Source organism: Suncus etruscus, chromosome 1, assembly GCF_024139225.1.
Source record: "Suncus etruscus isolate mSunEtr1 chromosome 1, mSunEtr1.pri.cur, whole genome shotgun sequence".
In the NCBI taxonomy this organism is placed as follows: Eukaryota; Metazoa; Chordata; class Mammalia; order Eulipotyphla; family Soricidae; genus Suncus; species Suncus etruscus.
In genome coordinates this window covers 13,532,134-13,545,259 of record NC_064848.1, presented here as the reverse complement: position 1 = coordinate 13,545,259, position 13,126 = coordinate 13,532,134, and the positions used below count along the sequence as shown (strand labels likewise).

The window sequence follows — 13,126 nt, the reverse complement described above, 5'->3', positions numbered from 1 at the left end:
TTAGTGCAACAAGAGAAGCTTGTTCCTAGTACTTATTAGGGCTTACTTCTGGCTCTGTGCTCAGGAATCACTGCACGGTCACTCTGACTCACGTTGCTATTTGTGTTCTTGAGCCACACCTGAAGGTGGTCAGAATCTACTCCCGACACTGAACTCAGGAATTCCTCTTGGCGGTGCTCAGGGGAACCATATGGGGTGTTAGAAATGAAACCTGGGGGGCCGGGCGGTGGCGCTAAAGGTAAGGTGCCTGCCTTGACTGCGCTAGCCTCGGATGGACCGTGGTTCGATCCCCCGGCGTCCCATATGGTCCCCCAAGCCAGGAGCGACTTCTGAGCGCATAGCCAGGAGTAACCCCTGAGCGTCACCGGGTGTGGCCCAAAAACCAAAAATGAAACCTGGTTTGGCTGCATGCAAGGCAAGGCAAGTGCCTTACCCATTCTGTTATTTCTCTGGTCCCATTTTTTATTTATTTATTTATTTATTTTGCTTTTTGGGCCACACTCAGTGACACTCGGGTTCCTCCTGGCTCTGCTCTCAGAAATCGTACCTGGCTCGGAGGACCATATGAGACACCAAGGATCTAACCAAGGTCCATCCTGGATCAGCCGTGTGCAAGGCAAAACACCTCTACTGCTGTGCTATCACTCTGGTCCCCTTTTTAGTTTTTTTTTTTTCTTTTTTTCTTTTTTTTTAGGCTAGTCAAGTGAAGCAGTGGGAGTGGAGAAGGAACAAAGAAATCTGTAACTGGCTGTGATCAATTAATCGTCAACACCCCTGCACTCGGACCAGCCCTTTTTTGGTATTTTCATAGAATGAATTACCAGGTCTGAAGAGATACTACAGGAGTTAAGGTGCTTGATTGATCCCCACCACCACATATGACCTTTCTTTTTTTATTTATTTTTTTTTTTTTTGGGCCACACCCGGTGGCGCTCAGGGGTTACTCCTGGCTGTCTGCTCAGAAATAGCTCCTGGCAAACACGGGGGACCATATGGGACACCGGGATTCGAACCAACCACCTTAGGTCCTAGATCGGCTGCTTGCAAGGCAAACACCACTATGCTATCTCTCCGGGCCCCACATATGACCTTTCAATCTTGATCAGGAATGATACTTGAGTGCAGAGCCAGGAGTAAGTCCTGAGCACTGCCGAATTGCCCAGTTTTTTTGTTTTGTTTTGTTTTGTCTTGGGGCACACCCAGCGGCTCTCAGGGTTACTCCTGGCTCTGCACTCAGAAGTTGCTCCTGGAAGGCTTGGGGGACCATATGGAATTTTGGGACTCGAACCAGGGTCTGTCCTATGTTGGCCTTGTGCAAGGCTAATGCCCTACCTCTGTGTTATTGTTCCACCCAGGAATGCCAAGTTTAAAGGGAGTAAACACTCAGAGAGGACAAGGAACCTGCTAAGTCACAAAGCTGTGCTGGGCAGAAGACTAGTCCTACTTCTGTTATATTTCCACCACTTCCAAGAGAAGCAGAGGGACTGGAGAGATAGTACAGCAAGTATGGTGCTAGCCTTGCATGCAGCTGACCAGGGTTTGATTCCTGACATCCCATATGTTCCCCCTAAACTAGTGCTTCTCAATTATTTCCTGTCCTGCCCCCCTAGGAAGAAGAAAACATTTTTCATGCCCACCCCCGCATGACTGTAAATAGTATCTTTATTTTAAAAAACTTTAACCTGCAAAACAAAAATATATAAAATAATTTGAGCTGATTTTTTTTTTTTTTTTTTTTTGGTTTTTGGGTCACACCCGGCGGTGCTCAGGGGTTACTCCTGGCTGTTTGCTCAGAAATAGCTCCTGGCAGGCACGGGGGACCATATGGGACACCGAGATTCGAACCAACCACCTTTGGTCCTGGATCGGCTGCTTGCAAGGCAAATGCCGCTGTGCTATCTCTCCGGGCCCTGAGCTGATTTTTTTAATCAGAGGTGATGTCTGGATTAATGGCTACAATGAGCACGTTTTGCAATGCATAGCTTTTCAAAGTGGGGTTTGAAGCAGGACACAGCAACTCTCATCTCCAGAGACATACAGAGACATAAACACGGGGCTTAGCTTGTTATGACAGTGTTTGCTGAGGTCAAACGTGCCCCCCTTTATGGAGCCTTGCGCCCCCACCCCTGGGGACATGCCCCACTATTTGAGAACTACTGCCCTAAACACTGCAAAGAGTGATTCTTGAGCAAAGAGCCAAGAGTAATCTCTGAGCACTTACCGGAATGGCTCAAAAGCTAAAAAGGAAAAGAGGGACCAGAGAGATAGCATAGAAGTAAGGCATTTGCCTTGCATGTGGCCAACCCAAATGGACCCAGGTTCAATTTCTGGCATCCCACATGGTCCCCCGAGCCTACCATGAGTGATTTCTGAGCACTGAGCCAGGAGTAACTCCTGAATGCCACTGGGTATGACCCAAAAACAAAAATAATGAGTCCAAGGGAAGAGAGTGGTGCTGGCTTGACTATGGTGGAACTGTGGCTCCTCACCAATAGCCTTGGGGCCCAACTACCCTAGATCCATTCCCATTGGCAGCTGCCACCTCCTCAAACCCAGATCAAGCCTACATCAGTTTCATCTGCCCAGACTGAACCTGGTGTTTAGCTGATGTGGGAGTCCCATCTCACTTTGAGTGCAGAAAGAACTTGACCATATTCTTTTTCTGTTGGTGGGGACACACACCTGGCTATGTTGGGGGCTACTTCTGACTCAGTGCTAAGGGTTGCTCTTGGCAGTGCTCAAGGGACCATGTAGTGCTGGGGATAGGATCTGATTCTCAGGGACTGGAACAGTGGCGCGAGTCATAAGGCATCTGCCTATGACTAGCCTAGGACTGACCGTGGTTCAATCCCTCGGTGTCCTATATGGTTCCCCCAAGCCAGGAGCGATTTCTGAGCACATAGCCAGGAGTAACCCCTGAGCATCACCGGGTGTGGCCCAAAAAACAAACAAACAAAAAAAAAAGAATCTGATTCTCCTATGTGCAAAGTCTGCACTTGGCCCTTGGACTCAACTCTCTGGCCGAAGTTTAAACATTCTGTGATGGGCTGGAGAGATAGTCCATCAGTAGGGTATTTGCCCTGCATGCAACCGACCTGGGACGCACCCGGGTTCTATTCCTGGCATATGGTCTCCCAAGCCTTCAAGGAGCAATTTCTGAGTGCAGAGCCAGGAGTAACCCCTGAGCACCTCGGGTGTGACGTAAAAACAACAACAACAACAAATAACCATCCTGTGAGGTTCTAATTTTCTATGAGGCTCAGAGTAAAGAGTAAAGGGCAGGCTACAAGTAGAGTTGAGAGACTATGACCCCCCCTAGATCAGACTCCTCAAAATAAGAAGTCAAAGGCACCTTCGTTTGTAAATTTTATTTTCCACTGAATTGAGGGAGGAGACAGAGCTATGGAATTCAGAGAGTTCTACAGGAACAGAACAGAAATGGTCCTGGGTCCAAAGAAGATCTGAAGACTCCTGGCAACTTTGTCCTTGGCACTTGTCCCTCACACAGAATTGCTCAGCTCCCATGAACGGAGCCCAGAGCACAGGGTCTCAAGGCTTAGGGAGCACACACTAGAAGGGCAGAGGAATGGGGCTGAAGTAATAAACACAATGGTAGGGCATTTGCCTTGCGCACAGCTGACCTGGGACCAATTCCTGGAACCCCAAATGGTCCTCCAAGACTGCCAGGGGTTACTCCTGGCTCCATGCTAAGAAAGAAAAGAAGGAAGGAAGGAAGGAAGGAAGGAAGGAAGGAAGGAAGGAAGGAAGGAAGGAAGGAAGGAAGGAAGGAAGGAAGGAAGGAAGGAAGGAAGGAAGGAAGGAAGGAAGGAAGGAAGGAAGGAAGGAAGAGAAAGAAAAGAAAGAAAGAAAGAAAGAAAGAAAGAAAGAAATAAAGAAGAAAGAAAGAAAGAAAGAAAGAAAGAAAGAAAGAAAGAAAGAAAGAAAGAAGAAAAGAAAGAAAGAAAGGTAATTTGCTGGGAGAGAAAGAAAGAAAGAGAGAAAGAAGGGAAAGAAGAAAGAAAGAAAGAAAGAAAGAAAGAAAGAAAGAAAGAAAGAAAGAAAGAAAGAAGAAAGAAAGAAAGAAAGAAAGAAAGAAAGAAAAGAAAGAAAGAAAGAAAAAGAGAAAGGAAGGAAGGAAGGAAGGAAGAAAAGGAAGGAAGAAAGGAAGGAAGGAAGAAACAGAGAGAAAGAAAGAAAGAAAAAGAAAGAGAAAGAGAGAGAAAGAGTAGAGTAGAGTGGATAAGACCCAAGTTCTGTCCAGCATCTGCCGGCAACTGGGGGAAAAGAGTCCCAGAGAGCTTATGTATATGTTCCAATGTGCCTGCCTCTGCCCATGGCAGGGCTTCTGTGTTCCCTGTGTGTCCCTTCATGTGCAAGATTGGGAACGAGGGGCTGGAGAGATAGCATGGAGGTAAGGCGTTTGCCTTTCATGCAGGAGGTCATCCGTTCGAATCCCAGCGTCCCATATGGTCCCCCGTGCCTGCCAGAAGCAATTTCTGAGCATGGAGCCAGGAATAACCCCTGAGCACTGCCGGGTGTGACCCAAAAACCCCAAAAAAAAAAAAAAAAAAAAAAAAGATTGGGAACGAGACAAGAGGCTCCTTGAGTAGGAAGGGTGGATTGGAGGGCAAGAGTGAGGCAGGCAGGAGAGGAGAGAGCAGAAATCAAGTTCAGGCCATGGGCAAAAAGGGTCCAGGTACCAAGAGGGAGGTGCAGTGAAAGTGAGTGAGATGGGGTCAGGGTCCCTGCAAGTGAACATGGTCTGCATCTTAGGTGGACCCAGCCCCCTGCGAACCCCAATGGGCAGCCCTGGGGAAAGAGTCACATGATGTGGCACTTCTCAGCTGATTGTTTGAGGTCCCCCATGGTGGCCTGGGCCTTGTCCTTGAGGGAGCCAAAGTCCAACCCAGGGAGGCTGGCCAGCTGCCCAAATACTGAAGCCTTCTCCTCCTCTTCTTCAGTGTCCTCCTCTATCATCTTGGCCAATTCCCAGGGCAGCTCCACATCTCCACCAGCCAGTTGAATCTGGCTTGCATCTGTCTCATTCTGGAGGAAGGAAGGAGGGGGGGGAGTAGTAAGTTGACATTTTAGTTTTTTGGGTTTTTTTTTGTTTGTTTGTTTTGTTTTTTGGGTCACACCTGGCATTGCTCAGGGGTTATTTCTGGCTCTGTGCTCAGAAATTGCTCCTGGCAGGCTCGGGGGACCATATGGGATGCCGGGATTCGAACCACTGACCTTCTGCATGCAAGGCAAACTCCTTACCTCCATGCTATCTCTCTGGCCCCTGACATTTTAGAGTGTCCACAGTTTAGAGGGCAAGGAAGAGGCCTAGACCTGGGGTTCAACCCTCCTGTATTCTATTTTTGTTTTTTTTGTTTGTTTTTTGTTTTTTTGGGCCACACCCGGTGACGCTCAGGGGTTACTCCTGGCTATGCACTCAGAAGTCGCTCCTGGCTTGGGGGACCATATGGGATGCTGGGGGATCGAACTTCGGTCCATCCTAGGCTAGTGCTGACAAGGCAGACACCTTACCTCTAGTGCCACTGTGCCAGCCCCTATTTTTGTTTGGTTTTTAGGTAATACCCAGTGGCACTTACGACCTCTGCTCTCAAGGGTCACTCGTGGCAGACTTAAGGGACATATGGGGTGCTAGAAATTGAACCTACAAAAACACACACCTTATCTGCTATACTGTCACTATATAGTCCTAGATTCTTTTTTTTTTTTTTAAGTTATTTGAACCATACCCAGCCCTAGCTCTACCCTCAGGAATCACTCCTGGTGGTGCTCAGGGGACCATATGTGGTTGGTGATCAACTTGGTTCAACCACTTGATTCAGGGCAAGCACTCTACCCACTCTACTATCACTCTGGGCCCCCATAGATTCTATTTTTTTTTTATTTTGGGGCCACATCCAGCTATGTGAAGGACTTACTTCTAGTTTTGGTTCTTCTGGTAATTATGGGGTATGAAGCAGGGACTATGTGTGGTAGGAGGGGTTCTAACCAGGGGTCTCAAACTCAATTTACCTGTGGGCCGCAGGAGGCAAAGTCGGGGTGATCCTTGAGTGCAAAGTCAGTAGTAAGCCTTGAACATTGGGGGGTGTGACCCAAACAACTAAAACAAAACAAAACAAAAAAAGATTCTGCAAACGGCCCACGGGCCATGAGTTCGAGACCCCTGGACTTTACCTGCTGTGCTCTCTGGCACTCAGGCTTCTAGAATCTTGCTCCCCATGTTCCAGTGATCTATGACCCACCCCCAAATTCAATCTTTTTTTTTTTTTTTTGTGGTTTTTGGGTCACACCCGGCAGTGCTCAGGGGTTATTCCTGGCTCCATGCTCAGAAATTGCTCCTGGCAGGCACGGGGGGACCATATGGGACGCCGGGATTCGAACCGATGACCTTCTGCATGAAAGGCAAACGCCTTACCTCCATGCTATCTCTCCGGCCCCCCAAATTCAATCTTTGACCTTTGGACTTGTTGTATTTTCTTTCACCCTCTCTCTCTGAGATGTGGAAGGTTGGATACTTGCCTTCTGAATCTAATCAAAGCAAATCTCTGAGGAGTCAGCCTGAGACCACCAGCTTATTTAATGACTTTAACCACTGGCCACTGACTGGTGCCAAAAATTTCCTGCCCATCTGACATCTGAAAGAAAGATAATGGCTCTACACGGTGGTGGGAAATTTTGTTTTTGGGTTTTTTTGTTTGTTTGTTTTTTTGTTTTGGTTTTTGGTTTTTGGATCACACCTGGCAGTGCTCAGGGGTTACTCTTGGCTCTACACTCAGAAATTGCCCCTGGCAGGCTCGGGGGACCATATAGGATGCTGGGATTCAAACTACTGTCCTTCTGCATGAAAGGCAAACACCCTACCTCCATGCTAACTCACCCTCTGGCCCATGGTGGTAGTTTTTGTTGTTTTTGTTGTTGTTGTTGTTGTTTGGTTTTGGTTTTTGGTCCATACCTGGTGATGCTCAGGAGTTACTCCTGGCTATGCGCTCAGAAATGGCTTGGGGGACCATATGGGTTCATCCTAAGTCAGCTATGTGCAAGGCAAATGCCCTAGTGCTGTGCTACTGCTCCAGCTCCTACACAGTGGTGATTTTTAACCACCAGCCTACACACTGGTGCCAATCGACAGGGGTAAAAAGATTGAAAAGTCTGGGGCCGGAGTTATAGTATAGTGGATAGAACATTTGCCTTGAATGCGGCAGATATAGGTTTGATCCCCAGCATCCCATATGATTTTTTGTGCCTGCCAGGAGTAATTTCTGAGCACAGAGCCACAAGTAACCCCTAAGTGCTGCTAGGCATGACAATAAATAAATAAATAAATAAACAAACAAACAAACAAACAAATAAATAAATAGAGAGATGGAAAATTCTGAGCTTGGGGTCAGAGAAATAACACAGCGGTAGGGTGTTTGCCTTGCAAGCAGCCAATTCAGGATGGACCAATGTTCGAATCCCAGCATCCCCCGTGCTAGCCAGGAGCGATTTCTGAGCACAGAGACAGGAGTAACCCCTGAGCACTGCGAGGTGTGACCCAAAACCAAACCAAAACAAAAAAATGTCTGAGCTCAATCATGTGCCAATAATAGTTACCACTGTGGTGGGCATTGAACTGGTGCTTCTAATTCTCTCCAGCACCCTGGGAGGAAGGGACTGTGATCTCTATTGACCAATAAGGAGAGTGAGATTCAGATCACTAAGTATGAACTTTGCCCAAGACCACATATCTAGGGACTGGAGTGGTGGCACAAGTGGTAGGGCATTTGCCTTGAATGCGGCTGAGTCAAGATAGGCCTGGGTTCAATCCCCAGTGTCCCATATGGTCCCCCAGGCCAGGAGAGATTTCTGAGCACATAGCCAGGAGTAACCCCTGAGCAAAATCGGGTGCGGCCAAAAAAAAAAAGACCACATATCTAGGAAAGGGGTGGCTGGATTTCAAACTCTGCTAGCAGGACCAGATGACACAGCAGGTAGAGTGCTTACCTGGCACATAGCTGACCTGGGTCTGATTCTAGTACCCCATGTGGCCCTCCAAACCCCAACAGGAGTGGTCCTTGAGCACAGAGCCAGAAAAATTGTAAGCCCTGATCAGCATTAGCTGTGGCCCAAAAAAAAACAAAAAACAAACATACTCTCTGGACACAGCACAACTATTCCCTACCCCTCTGTCAGCCCCAGGGCTTTCCAGCTAATCTTCTATCAATGACAGCCAAGACTTCCTCCTCCTACTGGCCTCTGACTGGACACATGTAGTCTATGTTTAGTGCAAGCTTTTGAGGAATTTCCCCTTTCTTAGCTAGGTTAACTTGTAACTCTTCAGAAAAGTAGACTTACTTGACTGGTTTCCCTATTATGAGTCATTCAAAAGACTGGAGTCTCAGGGGCTGGAGAGATACCTCAAAGAACTGAGCTCATGCTTTGCATGTGAGAAACTTGGGAGTGACTCCCTAATGCAGTGAGCTTAGAGGAGCACCACCTTCCAAAAAAGGCAAGTAAATATTTGCTGAATAAGTACCAGTAGATATGATCTTCCAGTTAAAGTACAAGATCAATCAAGCTCTGGAGCAGTACAGCCTGGGACTTCTGTTTCCCCTTAGTATCTAGCTCAGTTACGGGCATTGGTGGGGCTTGTGCTTCATTTCCTTCTTCAGGGTTTAAGAATAAGCAGTTATTGGGGCCCGGAGAGATAGCACAGTGGTGTTTGCCTTGCAAGCAGCCGATCCAGGACCTAAGGTGGTTGGTTCGAATCCCGGTGTCCCATATGGTCCCCCATGCCTGCCAGGAGCTATTTCTGAGCAGACAGCAGAGTAACCCCTGAGCATCACCAAGGTGTGCCCCCCTCAAAAAAAAAAGCAGTTATTGGGGCCAGAGAGATAGCTTGGAGGTAAGGCTTGCATGCAGAAGGTCAGTGATTCGAATACCAGCATCCCATATTATCCCCCGAGCCTGCCAAAAGTGATTTCTGATCATAGAGCCAGGTGTAAGCCCTGAACACTGCAGAGTCTATCTCAAAAAAAAAAAAAAAAGAATAAAGGTACATCTGTGTGGTGTGCTGCTGTGCCCCAGGAAGAGTCCCTCCTAGTTGTATGTCCAATCCAGGGGACACTTTGCTCTCAATGGGCAAACCTACACTCTAGAGCCAGATCTAATGGGCATTAAACTCAGTTTTCAGCAGCTCCAACACTGGTTTCACACACATCCTCAAGTCCCAGCCTCTCTGAGCCCTGTTCCCTGGCTTATGACCTGCAGCTGGACTAAGGCAAACAGCCGAGGGTAATATTGAATCACTGATAGTGGAGTGCAAATCAAAAAAGGCCAAAGGAGGGACTGAAGCAGTGGCACAAACGGTAGGGCATTTACCTTGCACTTGCTAACCTAGAATGGACCGCAGTTCGATCCCCCAGAGTCCCATCTGGTCCCCCAAGCCAGGAGTGATTTCTGGGTACATAGCCAGGAGTATCCTGTGAGCATCACCGGGTGTGACCCAAAAACAAAAAAAAAAAAAAAAAAGGAGGGGGGGAAAAGGAGAGAAGTAGCCTTGACCAGTTACAGAAAATCAAAGAGTCTCTGAGCATATGCTCCCCTCAGTCCTATGCCAGATATCCTTGAACTAATGGATGAGTGAGAAAAGCAAGGAGTGTTTGAGGCAGCTGGATCTCAGAGTTGCCTGCCAAGTAGTCGTAGCTCCTAAACTTACCTTGGGCAGCTGGTACTTGTCTCGGAAATGGCTTCGCAGTATGGCACGCTCAGCCTTCCTCTGCATGAACTGTGCATCCCGCTCCATCCTATAGAACCAAGGACGAAGTCAAAGTGAGGGCTGAGAGCACAAGAAAGAACTGCAAGAAACTGGAGGGTAGGGTCTCTGCATTCTAGCAATGGACTGCAGTGCTATTACTCCATCTGTTTCAGGAGGGGTCTAGGACTTTGCACAACTATTTTTCTTGTCTCTCTTAGTAGCAGGCCTCTGTCATCTCTGTGCTGTTACAGGATGGTGCTTTCAGAGCCAAGGACAGAGGTTCCCATCTCTGTGGACTATAACATGAATCCCTTGTGGCCTCCACAATCTCTCTGATTGTGTTGTGGATTGTAAGGGCAGGAAGAGAATTCAGAGATAAGTCTAAATTTACATCAGGCTCCACTGTCAATTTTGATGTCTTTTTTTTTTTCAACTTTTGTTAAAATACTGATAAGATGGGGCCAGAGTGTTGGTGCGGTGGTAGGGCATTTGCCTTGCATGCAGCTGACCTAGGATGGACTGTGGTTCAATCCCCTGGTGTCCCATATGGTTCCCCAAGACAGGAGCAATTTCTGAGCGCATAGCCAGGAGTAACCCCTGAGCATCATGGGGTGTAGCCCAAAAACAACAACAACAAAAATACAGATAAGATTTTGTAATGGGGGGGGCAGAGAGATAGCATGGAGGTAAGGCATTTGCCTTGCATGCATAGGTTGGTGGTTCAAATCCTGACATCCCATATGGTCCCCTGAGCCTGCCAGGATTGATTTCTGAGCATAAAGCCAGAAGTAATGCCTGAGCGCCACCAGGTGTAAACCCCCCCCAAAATATTTGTAATGGGAAAATAAGTTATTAGAATTTTAAAAAATCATTAATAACTGGCTTTTAGTGATTTATCAGTGTTAGTCTTACCAGCATGAAGAAAGTTTGAGGACCCCACAACCAGTGGTGCTCAGGGTTTACTCCTGGCTCTGCACTCAGGAATCACATCCATATGGGATTCTAGGATCAAACCAGGAACAACTGCATGCAAGGCAAAAACCATACCCACAGCAGCCCTGATTAAGGATTTTTTTTCTTTTTATTCTTTTTTTTTTTTTTTTTTTTTTAAGCCTACAACACCTGATATTCCCAGGCGGTCTCCCATCCAAGTACTAACCAGGCCCGACCATGCTTAGCTTCCGAGATCAGATGAGATCAGGCACGTTCGGGGTGGTATGGCCGTAGACTGATTAAGGAATTTTTTTTTTGGCCACACCCGGCGTTGCTCAGGGGTCACTCCTGGCTGTCTGCTCAGAAATAGCTCCTGGCAGGCACAGGGGACCATATGGGACACCGGGCTTCGAACCAACCACCTTTGGTCCTGGATCGGCTGCTTGCAAGGCAAACACCATTGTGCTATCTCTCCGGGCCCTGATTAAGGAATTTTTAACTTATTGATTTATATGGTATCTTGTTTTTTTTCATGCATCCCCTATTTTACTGAAAAGAAAATTGAGGCACAGAGAGGTTAAGTATGGCTTAAAGCCATAGAGGCAAATTAAGTAAAATTTAAAGACTGGATAGGAGCCTAAACAGCCTAGTTTTGTAGTCCAGCTCCAATCCCACCTTAGCTGCACCTTTGTCCCAGTACTAAGCATACAAATGACCTCTTTCCCAGGGCTGGAATGATAGTACACCAGGTAATGTTTGCCTTGCCAGCCAGGAGTAATCCCTGAACTTCACTGAGTGTGATCCAACCGCCCCCCCAAAAAAAAGAAAGAAAAAGAAAATAATGTTGATAAACCAGCCACAGATATATATCTCTCTAATTCCTCCCTTTGGGGGGGAAAAAGGCATCTTTCCCTAACATTTCCTCATCTCGGTCTGTTTCTGTGGCTACAAGCCCCCTCACTGCACCCCACTGGCTCAGAAGAAGGCCCATAGGGAGACTCTGGCTGTGACCAGATCGGATTAAGGGATTACTTGTTCTCTCGGAAAAGCAAGTGCCCCTAGTCCAGCCCTGCCCCCACTCCCTCCCAGCCTCAGTGTGAATCTGAGGTGGTTATCTTAGATTTGGGATGGGGTACCTGGGAACAACCTAAAAGCACACCCCAGCCCCTTGTCTCCTGGAGAGAAGTGGAAGAGGACTTGGGTTTTAGACTGCTAGGGAATGGAGGGGCTGTTACGAGGGGAAAAGGTAGAGGAATGGAGCCAAGAGAAAACCTCAGAGGAGGGCAGTGCAATAGCACAGCAGGTAGGGCGCTTGCCTCACACGTAGCTGACCCGGGTTCGATTCCTGGCATCCCCCGGGCTTTCCAGGAATGATTCCCTGAGCACCTCAGGGTATAACCCCAAAACAAAAAATAGAGAAAAAGGAGCCCTACTTACTTCTCTTCTACTAGTTGCTTCTGGTATTCCTCATACTCCTCTCGGCTCATGCCCTGGGCTTCAGCAGGGGTCTTGTCCCCATCCCCTTTGTCCTCACCGCCCCCCAGGCTTCCGGTGAGGCTCTTCAGTTGGCCCCCTACCATGGTCTTCACCATGAACGCCATGGTCTTCGCTGGCCGTGCCTCCGGGGAGTGCGATTAGACGTTTCAGCACTAGCTTGCGCGGACAGCTCCAGCCCCGGGCGCACCCCACACGCCTCCTGCCAGCCTCTGCCCAGGCCCGCCCCCAGCTCCCCACTTCTCCTGGCTGGTGGTGTTGGGGCATGCACGGGGCTGAGTCGGCTGCACCACGTGCCCGCTGCCCAGCCTCCTCCATATGCCTCCTTCCGACAAACTCTGCTGGGCACTGCTGGCAAAGGAGCTAGCTGGGAGTCGCTCCCAAGGCGGAAAGGACTGCAACCCTGCATCCTATCTGAGCCCTCCTGTTTCTTCTTTCCTCCCCTCTCAGGCCACAATTTTTTTTTTTGCTTGTTTATTTTGGGGTCACACCCAGCCGCACTCAGGGGTTACTCCTGGCTCTGCGCTCAGAAATCGCTCCTAGCAGGTACAGGGGACCTATGGGATGCCGGGATTCGAACCATCATCCATCCTGTATCAGCTGTGTGTAAGGCAAACACCCTACCGCTGTGCTATCTCTCCGTCAGGCCACAGTTTTTAACTGGGAGTTCCAGCACGGGATACACCTAGCCCTAGACCCTACCTATCACATCCCCTTTCTCCATCTTAGCTGCCTAAGCAACTGCCCAGAGTGGTTGATGTTGGGGCAGGGAGGCAGACCCGAGTGGGACATCCCTGTAATGGCTCCTGGGGCTGCTGGTGGGTCACATGCCAGCCTGGAGAGGGAAGAAAGAGGAGACTGACTGTCCGTGGTGATGCCAGCTGTGTTGAGTGTGGATTTGGGGACAGTTAGGCACTTTGACTCCCTCTCTTACTCGCCTTCCTT

General features: G+C 48.4%; 1 protein-coding gene and 1 non-coding gene across 2 annotated transcripts; both read right to left on the bottom strand.

Moving 5' to 3' along the window:
• Positions 1-4,658: 4,658 nt before the first annotated feature.
• CPLX3 (complexin 3) lies at positions 4,659-12,288 on the bottom strand. The gene is made up of 3 exons (XM_049778521.1): positions 12,125-12,288; positions 9,716-9,803; positions 4,659-5,046 (listed from the first exon to the last, which is right to left on the bottom strand). Exons 1-3 carry the CDS (start codon positions 12,286-12,288, stop codon positions 4,822-4,824), a joined length of 477 nt encoding a protein of 158 aa, XP_049634478.1. The 3' UTR covers positions 4,659-4,821.
• LOC126029783 (5S ribosomal RNA) lies at positions 10,865-10,983 on the bottom strand. Its single transcript, XR_007503050.1, has one exon. It is a non-coding gene; the product is annotated as a 5S ribosomal RNA (ribosomal RNA).
• Positions 12,289-13,126: the final 838 nt, after the last annotated feature.